A 19,990-nucleotide genomic window follows, 5' to 3' on the forward strand; every position below is an offset into this window, starting at 1 on the left:
ACGGGTCCCAGAGAATCCCAGGGTCGATACTGCTGTCCATACTTGGGAAGAGCACCACAGGAAGTCACTCCTGCCTGTGGCCAGTCAATAAGCTGCCAGTTATCTCTTTATGTTATATAATATCATGCTCTTTTATTAGACATTTTTTCTTTACATTTCAAATAGTGTAAATATATTTATATGATCTGTTATATCTGTTTATTGCACATTCTAAATTATCTTTATATAAATAGTTAATTTTTCTTTTCTTTTATTTCATTGTAAGATGGAACAACTTTTACGAAAACCAATTTCTCCTGGAATAGTTATAGTATTTCTGATTATGATACTGATACTCTCCACTCTTACCTGCTCTGTTGATGTGCTGTTGTGTGTGTTCTAACTATCTGTGTGTTTGTGTTTGTGTGTGTGTGTATGTGTGTGGCAGGTTTCGTGTGGTGGTCCCCTACCCCCCCCAGAGCGAGGCAGAGATCGAGCTGCGGGAGGGAGACGTGGTGTTTGTCCACAAGAAGAGGGAGGACGGCTGGTACAAAGGAACCCTGCAGAGGACAGGGAAGACCGGCCTGTTCCCCAGCAGCTTCGTAGAGAGCTTCTGAACGGGAGGAGGTGGACGGACAGACACTGTTCCTGTTTCTGAGTCGAGAACACACACATACATACACACACATACACACACACACACACACACACACACACACACACACACACACACACACACACACACACACACAAACTCACATACACACAGTCTTCTACAAACATACACGACTGGATGGATGGACTGAATGCAACAAAGAGACTTCTTTTGATAATAATAATAATATTAATAATAATAACCATCAATAACAACAATAACCAACATAAGATTATAGCAAAGTTAAATGTAATTAAAGTTAAATGTACACAGATAAAAAAGTTTTGTTTTTTTAAATAAGTAAAACATTTGAAAACGTAATCAGAGCAGGAACAGCCCGTTTTTTTCCAGAATAAGAAGCACTAAAATGTTCCAACAATAGCTTTTGAAGACTGGCACAAACAATAATCAATAGTAATTGCCTTCAGAAACCCTATCGGCCCAACTAAATATACACACACACACACACACACACACACACACACACACACACACACACACACACACACACACACACACACACACACACACACACACACACACACACACATACACACAGGAAAGCTAGCCCCAGCTTCGACTTGGATTGAGGGGCCCCCCCGTCTTTGGCCCTGTGATGAAGACTACTGAAGGCCTAGGCTCAGAGAGCACAGACCACCCCCCCTCAGCATCACCCACCAGCAAACACTAGCACAAAAAGCATTAGCTCTTCTTTCCACTGAGACCTCAGCACTTGACTTCGGTGCTTTCTACGAGAAGTGCAGATTTCTCACCAGGTGATGAGGGAAGTGTGAGCCTACAGTCCACCATCATTGTCTAGTTTGTGACAACAAGCACATGTGTTTCTTACCAACCCAATATGTGTTAATAACGATGCATGTAGCATTATTATGTTTTTTTATATATATGTTGAAATAGATGTTTGTGTTGTCCCAAACTAGTCATGCTGTGATGATCTGTCACAAAACAAAAGGTGCAACAAGCAAAAAGTGAAACAGGTGGTTCATTCTTTTTATATATCTCACATACATTTATACCGCCATTTAATTTTTTTAAATATGACCTTTACAGACACCCCACAACTGGGTTAAACTGGCTTGCTGAATGTAGGAGGAAACTAAAAAGGTCACACCAAAACCAATTGAATTGTACTTGATTAGGTTCTTTTACACACACAGAATGCACTTGGTAATATTTTAAACAAAGGTCCAATACAGTATCGACATATACAGTATTTAACACACTCAATTATTATTTATTTGACAAGCGGGATTTCCGTTGCTACAAGTGAAATCCTTCTTTTTCTCTAAGCCAGCACAAACCTCTTTGGCACAACATAAATGAAATCTATGAAGCTACTCAAACCAACAAAGAAGTTACAGTAATCAATACATTCTTGTTAAAAGCAATTCCTCCTCCTGCCTTTTATTTACACACTGTTGAGAGTTTTTGTCTGACTGCAGCACTGTTGTGAAACCAAATGTGTGTGGATTCGATGCTCACTGGAGAATGTACAGGAGGAGGAAACTCCTGAGATCAGACGGCAGGGACGAGTTTCCCACCACACAACTGCCAACCTTTGACAACAACTTTTCCTCCAATCTTTTTGTACGGCTTCAGTGAGTGTACAGTCAGTCTGCTTTGTGAATTTCTACGTCCTGAGTGTGGAGCTTGTCTAGTTTACATCCAGCCACAACCATCTACCTTGTTACCCTGTTTCTGGAGATAGAAGCACAGAAACTCAGAGCTGTGTATGTGTGTGTGTGTGTGTGTGTGTGTGTGTGTGTGTGTGTGTGTGTGTGTGTGTGTGTGTGTGTGTGTGTGTGTGTGTGTGTGTGTGTGTGTGTGTGTGTGTGTGTGTGTGTGTGTGTGTGTGTGTGTGTGTGTGTGTGTGTGTGTGTGTGTGTGTGTGTGTGTGTGTGTGAATAATACTGGCCATGTCTCAATAAGGGAACAGATTAATGAAGGGTTTTCCTCACATGCTGTGTTTTTTAAACTGGGCCAGAATAAAGCACAAACCCTTACTGGCACACAGCTTATTGGCTGAGCACACAAATGTCTAATTGGCTCTTCTTGTCGTTCATTGGCTAAGTACACTTGACTTCTTGGTGAACTGCCTTTATGTCATATGGTGTGACTGCAGCCTCAGCTACAAGCTCTCCACAGAGTCAAAGACCAACAAGCACAACACAGAAGTTCTAATAGAGACAATAAAATCTGAAATGCATTTAGTTCTCCCTGACAAACCTTTGTCCCAGATAAATGGTCAAGCATTTATTTCCTCCTTTATTTTTGGTCTTTAAAATTAATTGGTTAATAATAATTATAAAGAAAAGGGAAGCACATTTTAGTTTTTTTTCTTTCTTGTTCACCTTGAAGTGGTGCTGGCAGTTTGTTTTTTGAACATTTCTTTTGGATTGTGGGTATAAAAACGTGACCCTAACTAAACTGTGAAGTAAAGTAAACAGAGTAAACCTTACAAAGCAATTAAAGCACGGGCTGCTTGCAGTGCATTGTGGGTAATCCATGTGTTTCTGGAGCAACAGATGAACTACTACTCGAGCAAACACACACGTAGTTGAACACTAGGGCTAATCTGACAATATTGCTTTTGCATTTAAAATCATTGCTATGAAGCAGCTTGTCTTTAGATATTTTTTCAATAAAAAAATGTTTCTATTTATTGAACCATATTTCTGAAGTGTGCCGGACTATTTAGGCTTTCAATTGAGGTAAAATGCAAGTCTTTTACTGTCAAATGTTGTGTTATTTGAAGCCTCAATCCAACAATATCAGCATTGGACTTTAAAGCTGTCAGTCAAATCCTAGTGCCTACAAATGCCAACACACACACTCACAGAGTTTCACACCAAGCAGACCAATCCTTTCACTTGTTCTTACTTTCTTCTTATCAGTACAATTAGCTTTGTTTCACTTGTTGACAAAAACTAGCAGATCCCAGAACCGCTCTGCACAAACCCCGATCAAGGTTTACCTTATCCTTTTTTTATGCCGCTGAACAGAAGACACACATTTTACTGGGTCTCACTAAAGCACAAGTCCTCAATAAGGTCTTACTTTGTTTTCATGAGGTTGATGCTGTGAGGAGGAAAACAGTTTACAACATTCAAGACATCAGGAAGTTAAACCACAGTAGTTGTTTTACATCTTATATCTTTAATTTATGGTTTCACAATTGTGTGATGTGAGCTAGTCTTTCGCCTAAAGCTCCTGGTTGTAAATACCACTCGAGAATCTACGGTGGCGCCTTGTACAAATTGTGAACAGCAGTGGTAATCTCTATTGGGCATGAACACAAAACAAAACATTTCTCATACATTTTTTATCGGATTTGATATCGAAATACTGTGCATTTCCTGTTTTTGTCCTTCCAGGAAGCCTGAGCACTCACCCTGCCATCTTGAATTAGATGACGGCCATAATTGTTCCTATGGATACTTGTGTGTGTGAGTGTCTGTTTGCGTGTGTGTGCGAGGGGATGGGGCCTCTGTATGTAGCTCTTTACATAAAAAAGGAACTTTATTAAAAAAAAAGTTTGGTGTGGCGTTGACGCTCACGCCTCATCATGACTAAGATGGGTTTAAAACGGCGGTACAGCGAGGGGAAACAGAAAAAAATAAAGTATATATATTATTCTATATTGTGCAGAATATTTATAGGCCTTTTGTGCCATTGAAGTCATGCTCTGCGCTGGCCATGCAGCGCTCTACCATGTGATCATTATACATCGTCTTGTACCGATGACCCGTGGTTGATTTGATTGTTTTTTCATGTCAAGTGCATTTTTCGCAATAAATGCCTTTGTTTTAAAGCAGATTGTCTGTGTCTTCTCTTGCATCCACCTGCAGCTTTGTAATGGACCAGCAGTGATAGGAAGCTAAACCCGCTTGTGTACTCTGATGCAGAACGAACACATTACCTGTAGGCTACAGCCCATTAGGATTTTAGTGTTGCCCTTTGGAGGATTAATCCTGAGAATCATATTATATCATGCTCTAATTATAATTATCTGCACTCACAATGTGCTCATTATGAGCTTATGAAGCCACGCTCCAGGTAGGGCGGCCTGACAAAGTGTTTTACTGTCATTATCATCACCATTAGCTAGTAGAGTATGTTTTAGAAATAAAGCTGACACTTTCACTCTTTTCATCATGCCTCCATCTTCTCCCCTCCTTCTCTCCCTCTGTCGCTCTTGTGTTCTCAAGCCAACACTGGCATGGACGAGGTGTGTAATTGGTAATTTCACAACGTCGCCACCACTCCCCTTAAATGACAACCTCATCTCTTCAGCAGCAGGGCCTGTCTCCAATGATCAGCTCCATTTGCATTTAGAGTGACTAGCAAAAGGTGGCAAGGGTATGTGTGTGCGTGTGTGTGTGTGTGTGTGTGTGTGTGTGTGTGCGTGTGTGCGTGTGTGTGTGTGTGTGTGTGTGTGTGTGTGTGTGTGTGTGTGTGTGTGTGTGTGTGTGTGTGTGTGTGTGTGTGTGTGTGTGTGTGTGTGTGTGAGTGCAGGCATATGACAGCTATCTTGGTCTGCGGTAAAGCTAGTTTCAGGTTGGATAGGAGACAGACATCCACTCTGGTCTTCTTCCTCAGTTTCCCAGGCTGCCAGAGGATGGTTACATCAGAGCTCTCTATCTTAACCACAGGGTTTCATTTAGGAACCATCAATAAACCAGTTTTAATGACACAAAACCAATGCTGTTTCCAATACCTCCATGCTAACCTTCACATACATAGCTTCCGTTTCATGTGATCCAGTGACTACAAATGTATAGCATAATTTGTACTACACTGGACAAAGGAGACACGCCTCTTTTTACATGTAATGGCCAAATTAACAGTTTCTAAAATGTATCAATTTGACGTTTTTAAAAGCTTGCATGTGACTTAAAGGTCACCTAAAGCAACATGTGCCCCTCAGATTTTGTCCGCTTTATGATGTAACGATTTGTTGGCTTGTGTAAGCCACCTTATCACCTGAATCTCCTCCTAGAGCACCATTGTGTTCTTTTTAACCAAATATCTCTCAGAGGGGCGTGGGGAGTGGCTCCTTATTTTCATCTAAAGTAACAGACAGAGAATCAGCACTTTTGAAACAGGGCTGAAACATAGGGGATTATGGGATGCTACAATGCATGATCTGTTTTGTATTTGGAGCCAAACACTTCAGAGACATGTTTTGTATCTGAGACCTATAATATATTGATGAAAAACAGTATAATCAGGGACCTTTAATGACTCCAAATCAATTCCGAATTGTGTTCTTACACTTATACAATATCATACAACTTTTTTTATTAGATGAAGTTATTTTTTCAATTATTTACAAATATTGTTTTTAAATTCAGCTGCTGTTTTTTCATTGAAAGGTCTTGATTCTTTTGAATAGCTTACATGCAATGTGACTCAGTATTTCCATGCATTGCAGCATTAGATCACCACAGCATGTTTTTCTTGAAAAGTCTCATTTATTTTCAATAGCTTTCATCATGTGACCTAATGACTCCAAATCAATGCTTCTATGGGCGTCCTCCTCTCACCCTGTCCCAGTACGGGGCTGCGGGCCCCTGCAGAGAATCGATCAGCTTTACGCAGTAGCTGTCTGTCTACCTGTCTGCATGCCAGCTGGGAATCAAATGAAGGGCAAAGAGCTGGAGGGTAAGACACTGCAGGAAACGAGACCTCTACCAGGAGGTGCGAAGCTCCTTTGTGTGCGTGGGTTCAAATACATCCACATTTTTGGCAGGAAGATGTTTAGCTGTCTCCTGGATCTTCCTTTAGAGTGAGAGAGAAGCTTGAGATCATCCTCTGTCCTCTTACCCCTGATAAAGGGGAGGAATGGAAGCCTATTCCTGCCACTGAGAGGATATTCCTGTAAGTCATGATTACTATCTCAATATTATATACATGATAGCAAATCATTCATAGTGCTGTGCTCTCAAAACTGGAACTACTGTAAACATATTCTGATCAGACTGTCAATGTCCTACATAGCTGGTTAGGTAGAGATATGATACATTTCAATTCATCAATACCCTGAAGGAAAAATAACACCCTTGCATTGCCAGAAATGTGTAGTAGAAATTCTGAAGCGTTGCAGTCTGATGGAACCTCTTTTATCCAACGTCAGGAGTCTAAGACACTGTAACAAATACACGTACACATGTTTCTCTGTCTGCACTGAAGTTAGATGTTTTGTAAGAAAAGGTGAGAGGTACTCAGATCTTGCACTTGAGTAAAAGTACCAGAGTGTAGGAATACTCTGTAACAAGTAAATGTCCTGCATTCTAAAAGTTACTCAAGTAAAAGTATAAAATAATTCACATCAAAATATACTTGGATAACCAAAAGTGAAAGTACTCATTTTGCAGTTGGGTCCATTTCAGAATAATATATATATATATATGATATGTTTTGATTATAATTATGTATGCATTAAAGTGTTATCAATGCTGATAGAGGTGCAGCTAGTTTTAATGACTTGGTATTCTGCAGGGTAGTTTGTGGATTTACTCCAGGTGTAACTAAAGTCTGATTTAATTGTTAATAATATATAAAGCATTTGTAGTCTTACAACTACATTTGTTGAGTAAAGTATCTAAATACAGAGCAGTTAACCCTTTATATTCTGATATTGATAGTTTTACTTGTAAAGCATCACAACCTCCTCCACTGTGAGTGGTAGAAGGGAAAGCTAAATATGGAGAGTATTTCAAAGTAATTAGCTGAATAATGTTTTATACCAAAAGTAAGAGTTGTGATGAACCGTCCTCAAAAACAATTCATACACATTGTCAATACATTTTACCGTCATTTTGTGTGATGAAAACAAACAGTGTATCATGACAAAAATACAAGGATTTATTTAAAAGAAGAAAGCTCCCAAATAACACTGTTTATTCCATAAATATAAGCGTAGTACAAATGTGTCTTAAACAAGATTTACTAGGAATCGGTGTTTCCCTGGATCTACGAGTTAAGTGTAAGTAAGCTTCACACAGATAAGGCACTAACATCAAGCACTAGTGTAAATATATAAAGTGGCAATGTTTGTGAGTAAATGTTGGTTTGTAAATCACACTTGTTGTGGTTTACTCTGTACTGAAAAAATGCTTTGAAGTGTGAAACCCTGTCTCATTATAAAATATAGTCACAAATGCATCTTCCCGTCAACAAACACTGACTCCATGTAAAGCCTGTCCCCATGAGTCTCTCTTTTCAGGCCGACTGCATTGCAAACTTGGACTGTTTGTCAGTAAGAAAATACGGGAGCAAAAATAAAACAATGTATATAAATATATGCTGTAACTTGTACCTAATACAAAACCAAGCCTCAGACTAGAAAACTGGGATTGGACCAACAGGAGAATCACTGTTGCTCCTGCAGGGTTCTGTGATGCTGGTGTGTTCATGGTTTGAGCATAAAGGAGATGTGAGAAAAACACTCAGATATAATACAGGAAAAGGATAAGGAGTTATAATGCCCCCCCGCGCCCCTTATGATGAATGCATTCAAACAGCTTGGGGAAAGATCACTTAAAGCCCTTTCAGACACAGATTCTGGTACAGTGCTGGATTTAGCTACAAATCTGTTGAATATCAAAGGTCTCAGTGGTGTAATTATTCACTGACGGCTCTTTTTAAAACATGACAGGACTATTACTCACACTTCACTGCTGGAGAACAGCTGTGAGCTGCAGAAATAATGAAGTGATTGTTTATCTCTCTTTACTGATGACCTGATACACTCTCATGGCAAAGAGAGTGGCATTTATCTAGACGTATGGACTAAAATGTCCTAATGATGTGTATGTCAGAAAGGGGCTTAATAATAAATAAGAAGCATGTGACAGATGTCTTTCTCATTCGCTGACTAAATTACAAAACTAAACGGATTCAATGTTTGTGAAGAGGTCCCTTTCAATATAATGTTGGTAATTCCTCTGATAAATGTACAGCATTAGGGAGGAGGCTGTGGAAAGAGTCCCTCATTCAGGGCACAAGTACAACATCAAAGGTAAGGGAGGTATATGGAAAATAACAGTTGTATATAAAAACAAAAAGGATAAATATAAAATATTACACGGAGGTATAAAACCCACAAAGAAGATTAAAAATACCATTTAAGAAAGTGTACACAGGATTCATGGGTACAGTCATTAAACTTTGGCAGAAACCTGCACACACTGCTGGTGTGTGTGTGTGTGTGTGTGTGTGTGTGTGTGTGTGTGTGTGTGTGTGTGTGTGTGTGTGTGTGTGTGTGTGTGTGTGTGTGTGGGCTTTTCCTGCATGGTTAGTGTTTGAGACTGGCCACAAAGGGCAGGAAAGATGGTTGCCAGCGTGTCACTGGTTATACTGGAGTGTACTTCAGATCCCGATGTGTTCACATGAAGCCAGAGCTGGAAGAAGAAGAAAGAAAAAAAAATACAGGGTGATGAGAATCTATTTTACAATATTTAATAAATCGGTAAGCAAGTTTAATGTCATCAAAAAATGCCTGTTTTGCACTTTAAGCATTTGAACTACAAACCAATACGAGAAGTTCATTCAGGGGAATCAACCCAAAAGAAAATACATCATTTCAACCTTAAATCCACTCAGTCAACAGCAGTAGACAACAGATGGGCTGCCTCACATTCATTCCACTAGCAGGTGACTGAAGAAAGTATATTTACCCTCACTGCCTACAGATAAGAGAGGCCTCTTACTTCTTGCGGTCCTTGTCCTTCTTGCCGTTGGCGGTGAGGCTCTGGGCCTGCAGCAGCTGGGCGGCCGCTCGTCTCTTCCCGAAGGAGCTCAGGTCGTCGTCCAGGTTCCTCCTCTTGTCCTCCAGAGTCGCTTTCTCGTCGGCATGGAGACGCTTCAGCTGCTCAAAGCGACTTTGCAGCTGAAACACAGAGAACAGGCCCAGTTACAGAGATGCCTCCATTGTTGATGGTACCAAATAGAACAAGCAATCTCATTAGATCTCCTTATTAAATTAGCAAATAGAAATGATGCAACAAGTTGTGTTCCTCATAATGAGGTCTTTCACACTTGAACAAATTAGATGTGAACTGTACAAAGATTTACTTTTGCTGGAATGCAATTACTTTGCTTTTATCCAGTAGAAGAATTAATATCATGAAATATTCATGATATTTGTTTTCCCAATATTTGTTAAAGAAAAATAATGTATAAGATATGCATTTCATTATTTTAAAAAGTAATGGCTACACAAAAAATTAACGCTTCCAAGAAGGAATATAAGTAACTTCCGAGGTTTGAAAGACAGTACTTTAACCATACAGCATTGTTTTGTCCAACAAATAAGTTTAACTAAGCCAACGTGTCTTGTCTGACATTCTTGGTCTGCTTTGAAATTAAGTCCCCATATTCCAAGGTTATAAAATCAAACACAGTAACAAACTAGTTTCAAGGAAAGACTGAGTATCTGCGTACCTCTCTCTCAGCGTCCTTTAGCTCAGACTCCTTCTCCTTCACCCTCTGCACGAACATCTGCCTCATCTCGTCTTCTCTCTTCTGCAGCTCTACCAGGAACTCCTGCCGCTTGGCCTCGTAGGTCTGCTGCAAGCTGCTCACACACACCCACACACACACACACACACACACACACACACACACACACACACACACACACACACACACACACACACACACACACACACACACACACACACACACACACACACACACACACACACACACACACACACACACACACACACACACACACACACACACACACACACACACACACACACACACACACACAGTCAGTTGTCAGTGGTTCATTCTTTTCACTGTGTCTCCGCAGGTGTTTGTGAACTCACCTGACGGGCTTGCACTCTGGGTTGGTATCTTGGAATCCCATTTCTTCAAGTTTGCAGCGTCTGTACAGCTCGTAATGTCGAGTGTGTGTCTGCTCCCTCAGGTCCTCCATGTTGACGCAGATGAGCATCTCCCTCAGCTTCACAAAGTCACAGTGACTCTCATTCTCCACTGACACACACCGACACGTATAAGTATTAGACATCCGGCTGATATTCAACAGTGTTTTGAGAATCCTTTGAAAAAGACCTAGATAAGACAATCCACTATATTGACTGTAATGTTATTTCTTTACGTGCTTATTGTATTGAGCCTGAACTACTTAATTCTACATGGGGTAAGGGTGTTTGTGGAAGGGAAACAAATGCAGGTCTACAAACAGATTTCAATTCAACCAATGCTAAAATGAACAACAAGAGCTCCATCAAAACAAAGACAGGTGTCAAACAAACAAACAATGATCCATCTCACCTTGAACCACTCCCCAGGGATACTGACGGGCCTTCACCATCTTGTTGCCCACGCTGACCTCCTCAGTGCTGCCCACTACCGCAAAAGGCAAAAGACCCTGAAAAAAAAAAACATAAACATAAACTGCAAGCAGGCGAATAACAAGGCTCGATCGACCATACTTCTGCAAAAACTGAACCGACAATAGGTAGAACAGTTTAAAGTAAAAGGCCAATTGTAATTAGGAGCACATTGATATACTTGGTTATTATCTCGCAATAACCCTTATAAAGAGAAGACCCCAGCTAATGAGGCGTACCATGTGCTAACATGTGCTTTTCTTACATTCATTGTAGTGTTGACCTTAGCGACGGTCTCGTCGTCGAGGGGGAACTGGTATATTTGGACCCCGTTGCTGACCAGCTCGCTCATGATTTTGATCTTGAACTTGTGCAGCTCGCTCTTACTGATGGTGTCCGCTTTGGCGATCACTGGGATGATGTTCACCTGCAGCAGAGGGGGAACATATTCACGTACATGGTAGCAGTCCGCAGAATGCAGAGAACAAAATACACCTTTAATAGAACATATTTTTGTAATAATAACTTCTTGAAAACCACTGATAACATTGTGCCAGGACATACGATGACTTTTTTGATGAAGTTTTTTTGATAAAGAAAGAATTAAACTATGTGGATATACATACAAAGGCATCCATTAATCTGGATCTCGCAAGGTACATACAATAATAAATTCAACAAAAACTATTCCAACTATTTTGCTTTTAATGACTTTATCTAGATTTTTAAAGCTTTTAGATATGCGTTATATAAACCGAGGTCACTGATGTTATTTCTGGCCCCGCAGCCCATTCTGTGTCCAAGTCGTCCCACATTCCTCTCCGTCGTCTCGTCGTACCAAAGAAAGGCTGGGTTATCACTAGACAAGCTTCTTCGCCAGACCCCCCCCCCCCCCCCCCAAACCCACAGAAAGCAAAAACAATTCTAGGAGATATTTTCCTTTAGCCGTCTGAGTGAGTGACTGTCTCTCTCTGTCCGTGCTGCACATTCAACAAATGGCTCTTTCTGTGTGTATCTGTACAGTGACACAAAGGGACAACTGGAGTGTGTGTGTGTGAGGTGATTACAGCATTCCACTGCTTTTTCTCCTTCATTCACACGCAAATCCAGGGTTACTGACACTCCAGAGCAATGAAAACACACAAGCGCACAAAAAACACAAAGTCACTACACACAGGGAGCATGGGAAAGTTTCGGACCACTTCAAGAGGGAAGGGAGGGGTTTCGTCTGTTGGAGAGGGGAGCTCTACCAAACAAACATTTGGAGGAAAGTCTAGAAACAACCACAGCACGGTCCCCGATACAGGTCTTTACTTTTATATTGACATCTCTCCTACACAATGTGCAATTAAAGGGGGGGGTGTCTATGGCAGCAGAGCGAATTGACAAGTCAATTTTAAAGGAGACATGTCATGCTTTTCCGGTTATTACCCGTCCCCTTGTGTGTTATGAAGGTTTTTATGCATGTAAACGGTCTGCAGAGTCAAAACCCTCAAAGTACACCCTGTAGCGAGTAACACTCTAACACAGAAAAGACCCCAAAACATTCTTCCTGGACATTGTGACGTCTGAACACCCAGTAGCCACTCCCAGAGCTATGACCAGGCTGATTGGTCCAAATTAACCAATCCACGGACTTCCTCACACACACACTCAGTGCATGCAGCTCTGCTGATCTCTCCTCCCTGGCTGCAGGCTGATAACAGACAGTTGGGGGGATCATGGCGAAATTCTCTCTGCAGACCCATTCTCAGAGTTTATCAACCTTTTTCTTACTCAATATCAAGCCACACTTATTGTTTTTACTTCGGCTGTGACTTTGTGTGTGCTCAGGGTGAGTTTGGCTGTGTTTCGATCTGTATCGCTAAACAAGGAAACCACACCTCCACGGAGCTCAGAGCGATTCACAACGTCCCAACCAATCAGAGCACACTGTGCTCACAGGGAGGGTGGGGGCTGGAGCTATTGGAGCTACAACGAGCCGTTAAAGGCAGAGAGTGAAATTCAGTGAATACACGTAGTTTACAGAGATGCTGTATGAGAAACCAAAGTGATTTTGGAAAATTGCACAATATAAATCTATTCTAGTAGACCTCAACAATGGAATTATGATCAGTGGAAATGGCCATGACATGTCTCCTTTAAAATGTCGATGTCCACTGGTGTCAGTCCATTAAATGCAGGCACATTTCAGATCAATGTACCCTCCTCTCTCCAGAGTTAAACCTGCATTTATCTCTTGAAAGAAATCCATCACCCCTACTAGTTTGTTGAGCTGGATCTAGTTTTTTCACATCGTCGGGGATGATGGAGTACTGAGAAAAAACTCAGAGGGGTCACTTAGTTATAGTTTTTGGCAGACATTTACTTTGGTCTTCTGTCTCAGTTTCACAGACAGGCAACTAATGTAATACAACTAATGTAAATACATCTTCTAAACGTTTAGAGACTATTTTGTTTAATGATTGAATGATCAATTCAGCAGGGTTACACAACGAATTGGAGTTGTAGCTTGGTCCTAAGAGCTACACATGAACAACATCACAGAACAGCAGAAAAACAGTGGTAGCTGCAGTGCATTCCTGAATACTTGTTTAGAATTTAATGTAAACAAACACATCAATGGTGATTTATTTGGGCAGATAATATGCTAATCTTAAACATAAAATGAAAAGGGTTCAGGAGGGGTTGTTCATTAGCTTTAAGCTCCAAGTATCTCCAGTGTAAACCCAGAGACCGCCTCTCTTCTCACCCACATCTTCCTCAAACTGCGTCGACCTCCTCTGACCTGAGCCAGTCTGAACTAGTCGGTTAAGCATAGGGCTGTGACACTGGCCTAGTTATAATGTGGTAAAAGTAGGAACAATTTAACGTTAAAACAATTCCCTATTATGAAACTTCTGACTTTTGACAACTCTATAGGGTCAACACCAAACGTTCGAACAACCGAAGTATCAACAGCATGTTTATTTACGTTTTATTGACATCTCTCCGACACAATGTGCAATTAAGGGAGGGGTCTATGGCAGCAGAGGGAATTGACAAGTCCATTTTAAAATGTCGATGTCCACTGGTGTCAGTCCATTAAATGCAGGCACATTTCAGATCAATGTCCCCTGCTCTCTCCAGAGTTAAATCTGCATTTATCTCTTGAAAGAAATCCATCACCCCTACTAGTTTGTTGAGCGGGATCTAGTTTTTTCATATTGTCGGGGATGATGGAGTACTGAGAAAAAACTCAGAGGGGTCACTTAGTTATAGTTTGGATTTTTGGCAGACATTTACTTTGGTCTTCTGTCTCAGTTTCACAGACAGTCAGAAGAAGCCCTCACTCTTAAACAACAACAAGTTACCTTTTGAGTGACACAAAATAAATCTAATAAAATATCACTGTCATAATTATGAAAATGATGCTGAATAATAAATGTATCCTATATGCCACATATTTGTATTATTGATGTGTGAGGACTTATTTTAGTTTTTGTAGTTTGTCTGTTTATTTAATAGCTTCCATGTTATGCGACCATGTGACTTAAAATCTATTGCATATATAATTGCTTGACTAAATAAATAAGACACACCTCTTTTTATTTGATTTTAGTACTTCATACTTATGTTCATATTTTTTTATGGAAAAATCAGCAATTTTTCCTTAAAAGTTGTAAGGATTTTTAATAGCTATTATGTCATGTGACCCAATGACTCCAGATCAATGCAGCATTACATTACTACACATAACAAGTTGGACACACTTTTCTTTATTGGAATGTGTCCACCCCCAATGTTGAATGAATATTTTCATGGTAGAAACTATTGAAAAGCTGTTTAAATGGTTATGTAAAATGTATTAATTACATATCAGTTATTAAAAAAAGGTGTGCCACATAGCATAATTGTATGATAATATGAGCAATTTAGCACAGAGTTTTGATGCCATCTCTGAGCTCAGCTGCTGATTCTACCCGGAAGAGGCTGACCCTGGTCAAGTGTTTGAGGCACTAAACAAAAATACAACATCTAAGAAAAATGTCTGTATGTATGGCAATGTGGAAAATCGTGCCAGCTGGATTTCTCAATGCCTTGGTATACTGTAATAATGGCCATGTCTGACCCTTCCAAACACACAGTGATCCTTCTCCTACCTTGCTGTCGAGTTTCTTCATGGTGACCAGGTCCAGGGATTTGAGTGAATGACCCGAGGGGGAGATAAAGTAGAGGCAAGCGTGGACACGAGAGTCGTGGTAGTTGTGGAGAGAGCGTTTGATTTTAAGCTCTTCCTGAAGATAACTCTCAAACTGCTTGTCGATGTAGTCCACCACCGGCTGATAGCTACAGGGAGACATTAAAGGTAGATCAGAAGTATGGGTTAACTGAAAACTATTGAACCCTTTCAGCGTCTGTCAATATTTCTCTCGCACACACTCCTCCTCACACCTCTCCTGTTTATTCATCTGGTCCCCGAAGCCCACAGTGTTGACCACAGTGAGGCGTAGCCGGACGTTACTCTCCTGCAGGTCGTAGGTTTGGGCCCGCAGCTTCACTTGAGGCTCAAAGTGGGACGACTCAAAGTTCTCAAAGTTCGTGTTGAATAGAGTATCCATCAGGGTAGACTTCCCGATGCCGGTTTCACCTAGAGCAAGAAAAGATAAGACGCAATTCTTTGTTATTCATTTTTGTGGTTGAGATCTAATTGACTAGTGTGTGATAGCACTTTGGCTTGAAATAAACTGCTTTAAATTAAATGTTCCTAAAATCGTATTGTCTACCAGTTTTTACAATGAAAGTGTGTGTATTGTTTTTAGTATGTGTGTGTGCATGACAACGTACCGATGCAGAGAATATTGAAGCAGAAGCCCTGGCAGATAGACTTGTTGACAAGCTGGTCTGGGAGGCTGTCAAAGCCCACATGGCCAGCCAGGCCCAGGGGCCGGACTGCTTTCTCCTGAAGAAGAAATTACACAAATAGGCAAATTAATGTCAAGATACTGAAGCCATTTTCCCCCTCACAAAAGGAACAAAATAATGACCCAGGGAAGTGCAACTTTTTAGACACTGGTCATTTGCAAGACTTAGTTCATCAGCTTCATAATTTAGAAAGTTGGTTGGAGGGAAGCACAATAATGCAGATTCTAGCAATATGTCTTCACCTATCCATACCACATTATAGGTAATATACATTTGGAAATGCTCTAATGAAAGATCATTCAAATGAAATCACCAAATAATCAATTTGTAGGTTGATTGTTCAATATCTTACAATTTTAGCACGCAATACATATGAATCGTTCTAGGCAACTAATGTAAATACATCTTCTAAACGTTTAGAGACTATTTTCTTTAATGATTGAATGATCAATTTAGCAGGGTTACACAACGAATTGGAGTTGTAGCTTGGTCCTAAGAGCTACACACGAACAACATCACAGAACTGTTACAGCAGAAAAACAGTGGTAGCTGCAGTGCATTCCTGAATACTTTGTTTAGAATTTAATGTAAACAAACACATCAATGGTGATTTGTTTGGGCAGATAATATGCTAATCTTAAACATAAAATAAAAAGGGTTCAGGAGGGGTTGTTCATTCGCTTTAAGCTCCAAGTATCTCCAGTGTAAACCCAGAGACCGCCTCTCTTCTCACCCACATCTTCCTCAAACTGCGTCGACCTCCTCTGACCTGAGCCAGTCTGAACTAGTCGGTTAAGCATAGGGATGTAACACTGGCCTAGTTATAATGTGGTAAAAGTAGGAACAATTTAACGTTAAAACAATTCCCTATCATGAAACTTCCGACTTTTGATAACTCTATAGGGTCAACACCAAACGTTCGAACAACTGAAGTATCGACAGCATGTTTATTAATTTTACGTAATTCCAGTCAAACAAATACGAGATTAAGTGGCTATTATCGAGCAACATTGCATAAGTCTTACTACATACACTACCCCCCCCCCCCCCCCCCAATGGTGCGATATTAACAGTACCACAGGAATGTTTAACCGAGCTGACAACTATGTTCATCAACTTTTCCCTGTGGGGAAGCTAGAGTAGTGTTAGCAACATAGCGTCATCAGCGGTGCAATTTGTTGAAGGAAGCAACACGGAACCCCTTAGAAAAGTTAAATAATTAAATTAAACAACCAAGCCTGATGTTCTGGTTGTTGGTGGACGTGAATTACAAATGTGCGGTTATTTATTGTGAATCGGCCACTTGGAACAGCCGTGTAGGTATCGGGCTAGCGGGAGCTAACTTAATGATAGCCCCGGACACTCCCTACGAAACTGTCAAGAGCACCGACAACCAACCAAAAGGAAGAAAAATACTAACCGGCATCCGAGCAACATCCGATGAAGCCATTACAACTCTACCCAGTAGTTGGTAACCCTGATAAATTATGAAATAATACAACAAAGCTAACTAAAGACAGACTTATTTGTTGGTACACTTATCAGGACCGCCTCACTGCGTCTACCGTCGTCGACAACTGAGCAGACTCCACTACTGAAAACACGATAGGAATGAGGTTAAAACTATAGTCTGTTCATTTGTTTCAAAACTAAATGTCTATCAATGATGGCAAAATGTAAAACAAAATTAAACTCTCTGCCCATATAAATATATAAATCCACGTAAACGGTCAGAAAAAAATGCCAAACAATGTTAATTGAGAGCAGTTTACACCCAGCCACCCCTTTTTCTATAATGGTACAGCGCAACTGAATTTCCCCAGCATCTTCGATGGCATGTTGGGGACCTTAAGATAAATCGTAAAGCCAACTTCAACTCAACAACTTCATCCAACCACTACTATTTAGATGTTGATACCTAGGTTTTAGATATTAGGTTTGATCTTAGAGAATTTACCTGCACCTTTTTCAAAAGCACAACAAATTACTTTAACTATCAAAATCGTGTTTGTTTTTATGCAACCCATCATGTCCGCATCACTTGTAGGCCTAAACATTCTATGGACGGTTAATTGAAAATGTTAAACTCTCGTACTGTACTGCATTTGTAAAACTTCTAGTAACGAAAACTGTCAGATAGATATAGTTGTGTAGAACATTACAATACCTCCGTCTAATATGTAGTAGAGTAGAAGTAGACAGTGGCATAACATTAAAATAAGCCTACTCTAGTAAAGTACATCATCTAGGTCTAATCAATAGTCAGTATGTCATCCAAAACGGGTCCTTATTATACTTCCACTTATTTGTCTTGCCAACACAGCTCAATCAAACCTAAAATCAAACCGCATATTCCAAAAAATGACAGCTTTTATTTCATGTTCGCTTATACTAGTATTGGAAGCCGGAATTAACGAGCTGCACATGAACACAGCATCCGTTTTGCCTTGGTGTTTTGCTTCAGCTACGTGCGACCCCTATCTGCCATGGCTCGACACTCCCCGTGGAGGAGAGGAGAATAAGAAGAAGATGCTGTCATCCGTCGTCACCGTCAGCCTGAGTGAATGACAGTAGCGTGAACATGCATTGTTTTTTAAACGTCTGTGAGTAACTTATTCAGTTACTCTATCTTTGCACTGCTCTGGTCGAGTCGTCCAGGAGGATGATGGCGTCCCAGCGCACAGAGCAAGCCGTGCAGGAGTTCCTGATGGAGAGAGGAGGGAGGGTCCAACATATGGAGCTGATCGATCATTTCCTATCTGCGTCGGGTCAAAATGACCAGTCAGAGGAAGAGGTGGATCGAGAGGTGCTGAATCGCATCGTGGACAGCGTGGGGGTTGTGAAAGTGGAAGACGGTGTGAAATTTGTTTGTTTGAACCCTGAAGGCAGCGCGGAGTCCGTGATGCGTGCGGACACAGGCGGCCACGATCAAGCGGAGTGCAACGGGAATATCCGTGAGGCATTGGACAACAACTATGTCAACGGGAACCCTGACAATAGAGACCAAACAGGTGAGTTATAGGCACCTTGCCTTATTCTAATCTATGGTATTGTTTTTGTCCATGATGTTGTTTAAATATCACCTCTATATTCAAAATCCTATTTTTATTTATCGAACCAACTATTCTATTTATTTATGTATATGCTTAGATTGTATTGTCTGGCGTTGGCCCTCTGAACAACCCACTACTAGCTAAGACTGAAATTATCAAAATCAAATGATTAGATACTTAAATTCTGACATTATATTGAAAAATTCAAAAGTTTACAAGAATAGCCTGTAGGGTTTACAATGGGAAGTTTGCTTTTAGAGTTAATGCAGTTTTAAGATGTGGCCATAGAAAACTCTTAACACACAGAGCTGGATGATAAAGACAAATGACAAAAAAGGCATAGGCACCATGTCCTTTTAAAATCTATGGTATTTTTTCAGTATCACAACTATATTTAAAATCCTTTGTTTGCTTATCGAACCAACACTGTGTCTGTTTATTTATTTGCGTTGATCGTAATGTCTGGCATTGGGCCTCTAAATGACCCTCTATAGTATTTTGTAGACGAATTATATACTTTAATTCTGACACCTTTATGACAAAAACACAATTTTACAATAACTGCTTGTGGCAACTTGAACACACAGAGCCAGATGATAATGACAAATGTCCAATGTTTCCACAGGAGCATCCACTTCATTGGCTGCCAGCCTGGACAATGACAAAAAGTCAAATGGCAAGGGGCTACATGCAGCCCCCTCCCAGAATATTAAGACCAACACATCGACTCCTACCTTTGGTGGAGGAGGGGAGGTGAAGCTGAGGGACAGGAGGAGGCGGGAGTCCGCTCCAGTCATTGGGATTGCAGATCTGGACCTGGCTCACCATGGGGGGTCCCATAGCCAGCATGTGAGAGGGGCACGTAGGGTGTCCAGAGGGTCCACACGGGCCCTGCTGACCAGCTGCCTCTCTGAAGACAGCACCTTGGAAGGGCTGGACCCTGTTGGAGATATCAACACACCCAAGGGGAGTCGGAGGAACTTCATAGAGCTGATGATGAGCAGTTCTCC

At 40.8% G+C, this 19,990-nt stretch overlaps 3 protein-coding genes across 9 annotated transcripts in view; 2 read left to right on the forward strand and 1 right to left on the reverse strand.

Annotated features, from left to right (window-relative positions):
• Positions 1–4,466, forward strand: part of LOC307029008 (E3 ubiquitin-protein ligase SH3RF3-like) — a 120,336-nt gene extending 115,870 nt beyond the window's left edge. For all 6 annotated transcript variants that reach the window (XM_079664544.1, XM_079664546.1, XM_079664545.1 and 3 more), the window contains one exon: positions 428–4,466. In XM_079664544.1, the coding sequence (XP_079520670.1) occupies positions 428–596 (169 nt within the window). In that variant the 3' untranslated portion in view covers positions 597–4,466. The remainder of the gene's footprint in view (positions 1–427) is intronic.
• Positions 4,467–7,499: 3,033 nt separating this feature from the next.
• septin10 (septin 10) lies at positions 7,500–17,516 on the reverse strand. Of its 2 annotated transcripts, none has more exons than XM_079667285.1 (10): positions 17,348–17,516; positions 15,850–15,964; positions 15,457–15,652; positions 15,165–15,351; positions 11,288–11,449; positions 10,964–11,060; positions 10,495–10,663; positions 10,103–10,235; positions 9,370–9,548; positions 7,500–9,060 (listed from the first exon to the last, which is right to left on the reverse strand). In XM_079667285.1, the coding sequence occupies exons 1-10, from the start codon at positions 17,375–17,377 to the stop codon at positions 9,045–9,047; spliced, it is 1,284 nt and encodes a 427-aa protein (XP_079523411.1). In that variant the 5' UTR covers positions 17,378–17,516; the 3' UTR covers positions 7,500–9,044. The 2 variants fall into 2 exon arrangements, with proteins under 2 accessions (XP_079523411.1, XP_079523412.1); XM_079667286.1 differs by having other exon boundaries at positions 9,337–9,548.
• A 326-nt stretch (positions 17,517–17,842) lies between these two features.
• The window catches only part of sowahca (sosondowah ankyrin repeat domain family Ca), a 4,793-nt gene continuing 2,645 nt past the window's right edge, over positions 17,843–19,990 (forward strand). Inside the window, exons 1-2 of the mRNA XM_079665757.1 lie at positions 17,843–18,938; positions 19,606–19,983. Coding sequence (XP_079521883.1) covers positions 18,590–18,938; positions 19,606–19,983 — 727 coding nt within the window. The 5' untranslated portion in view covers positions 17,843–18,589. The remainder of the gene's footprint in view (positions 18,939–19,605; positions 19,984–19,990) is intronic.

This window comes from Notothenia rossii (assembly GCF_949606895.1).
Source record: "Notothenia rossii genome assembly, chromosome: 2".
In the NCBI taxonomy this organism is placed as follows: Eukaryota; Metazoa; Chordata; class Actinopteri; order Perciformes; family Nototheniidae; genus Notothenia; species Notothenia rossii.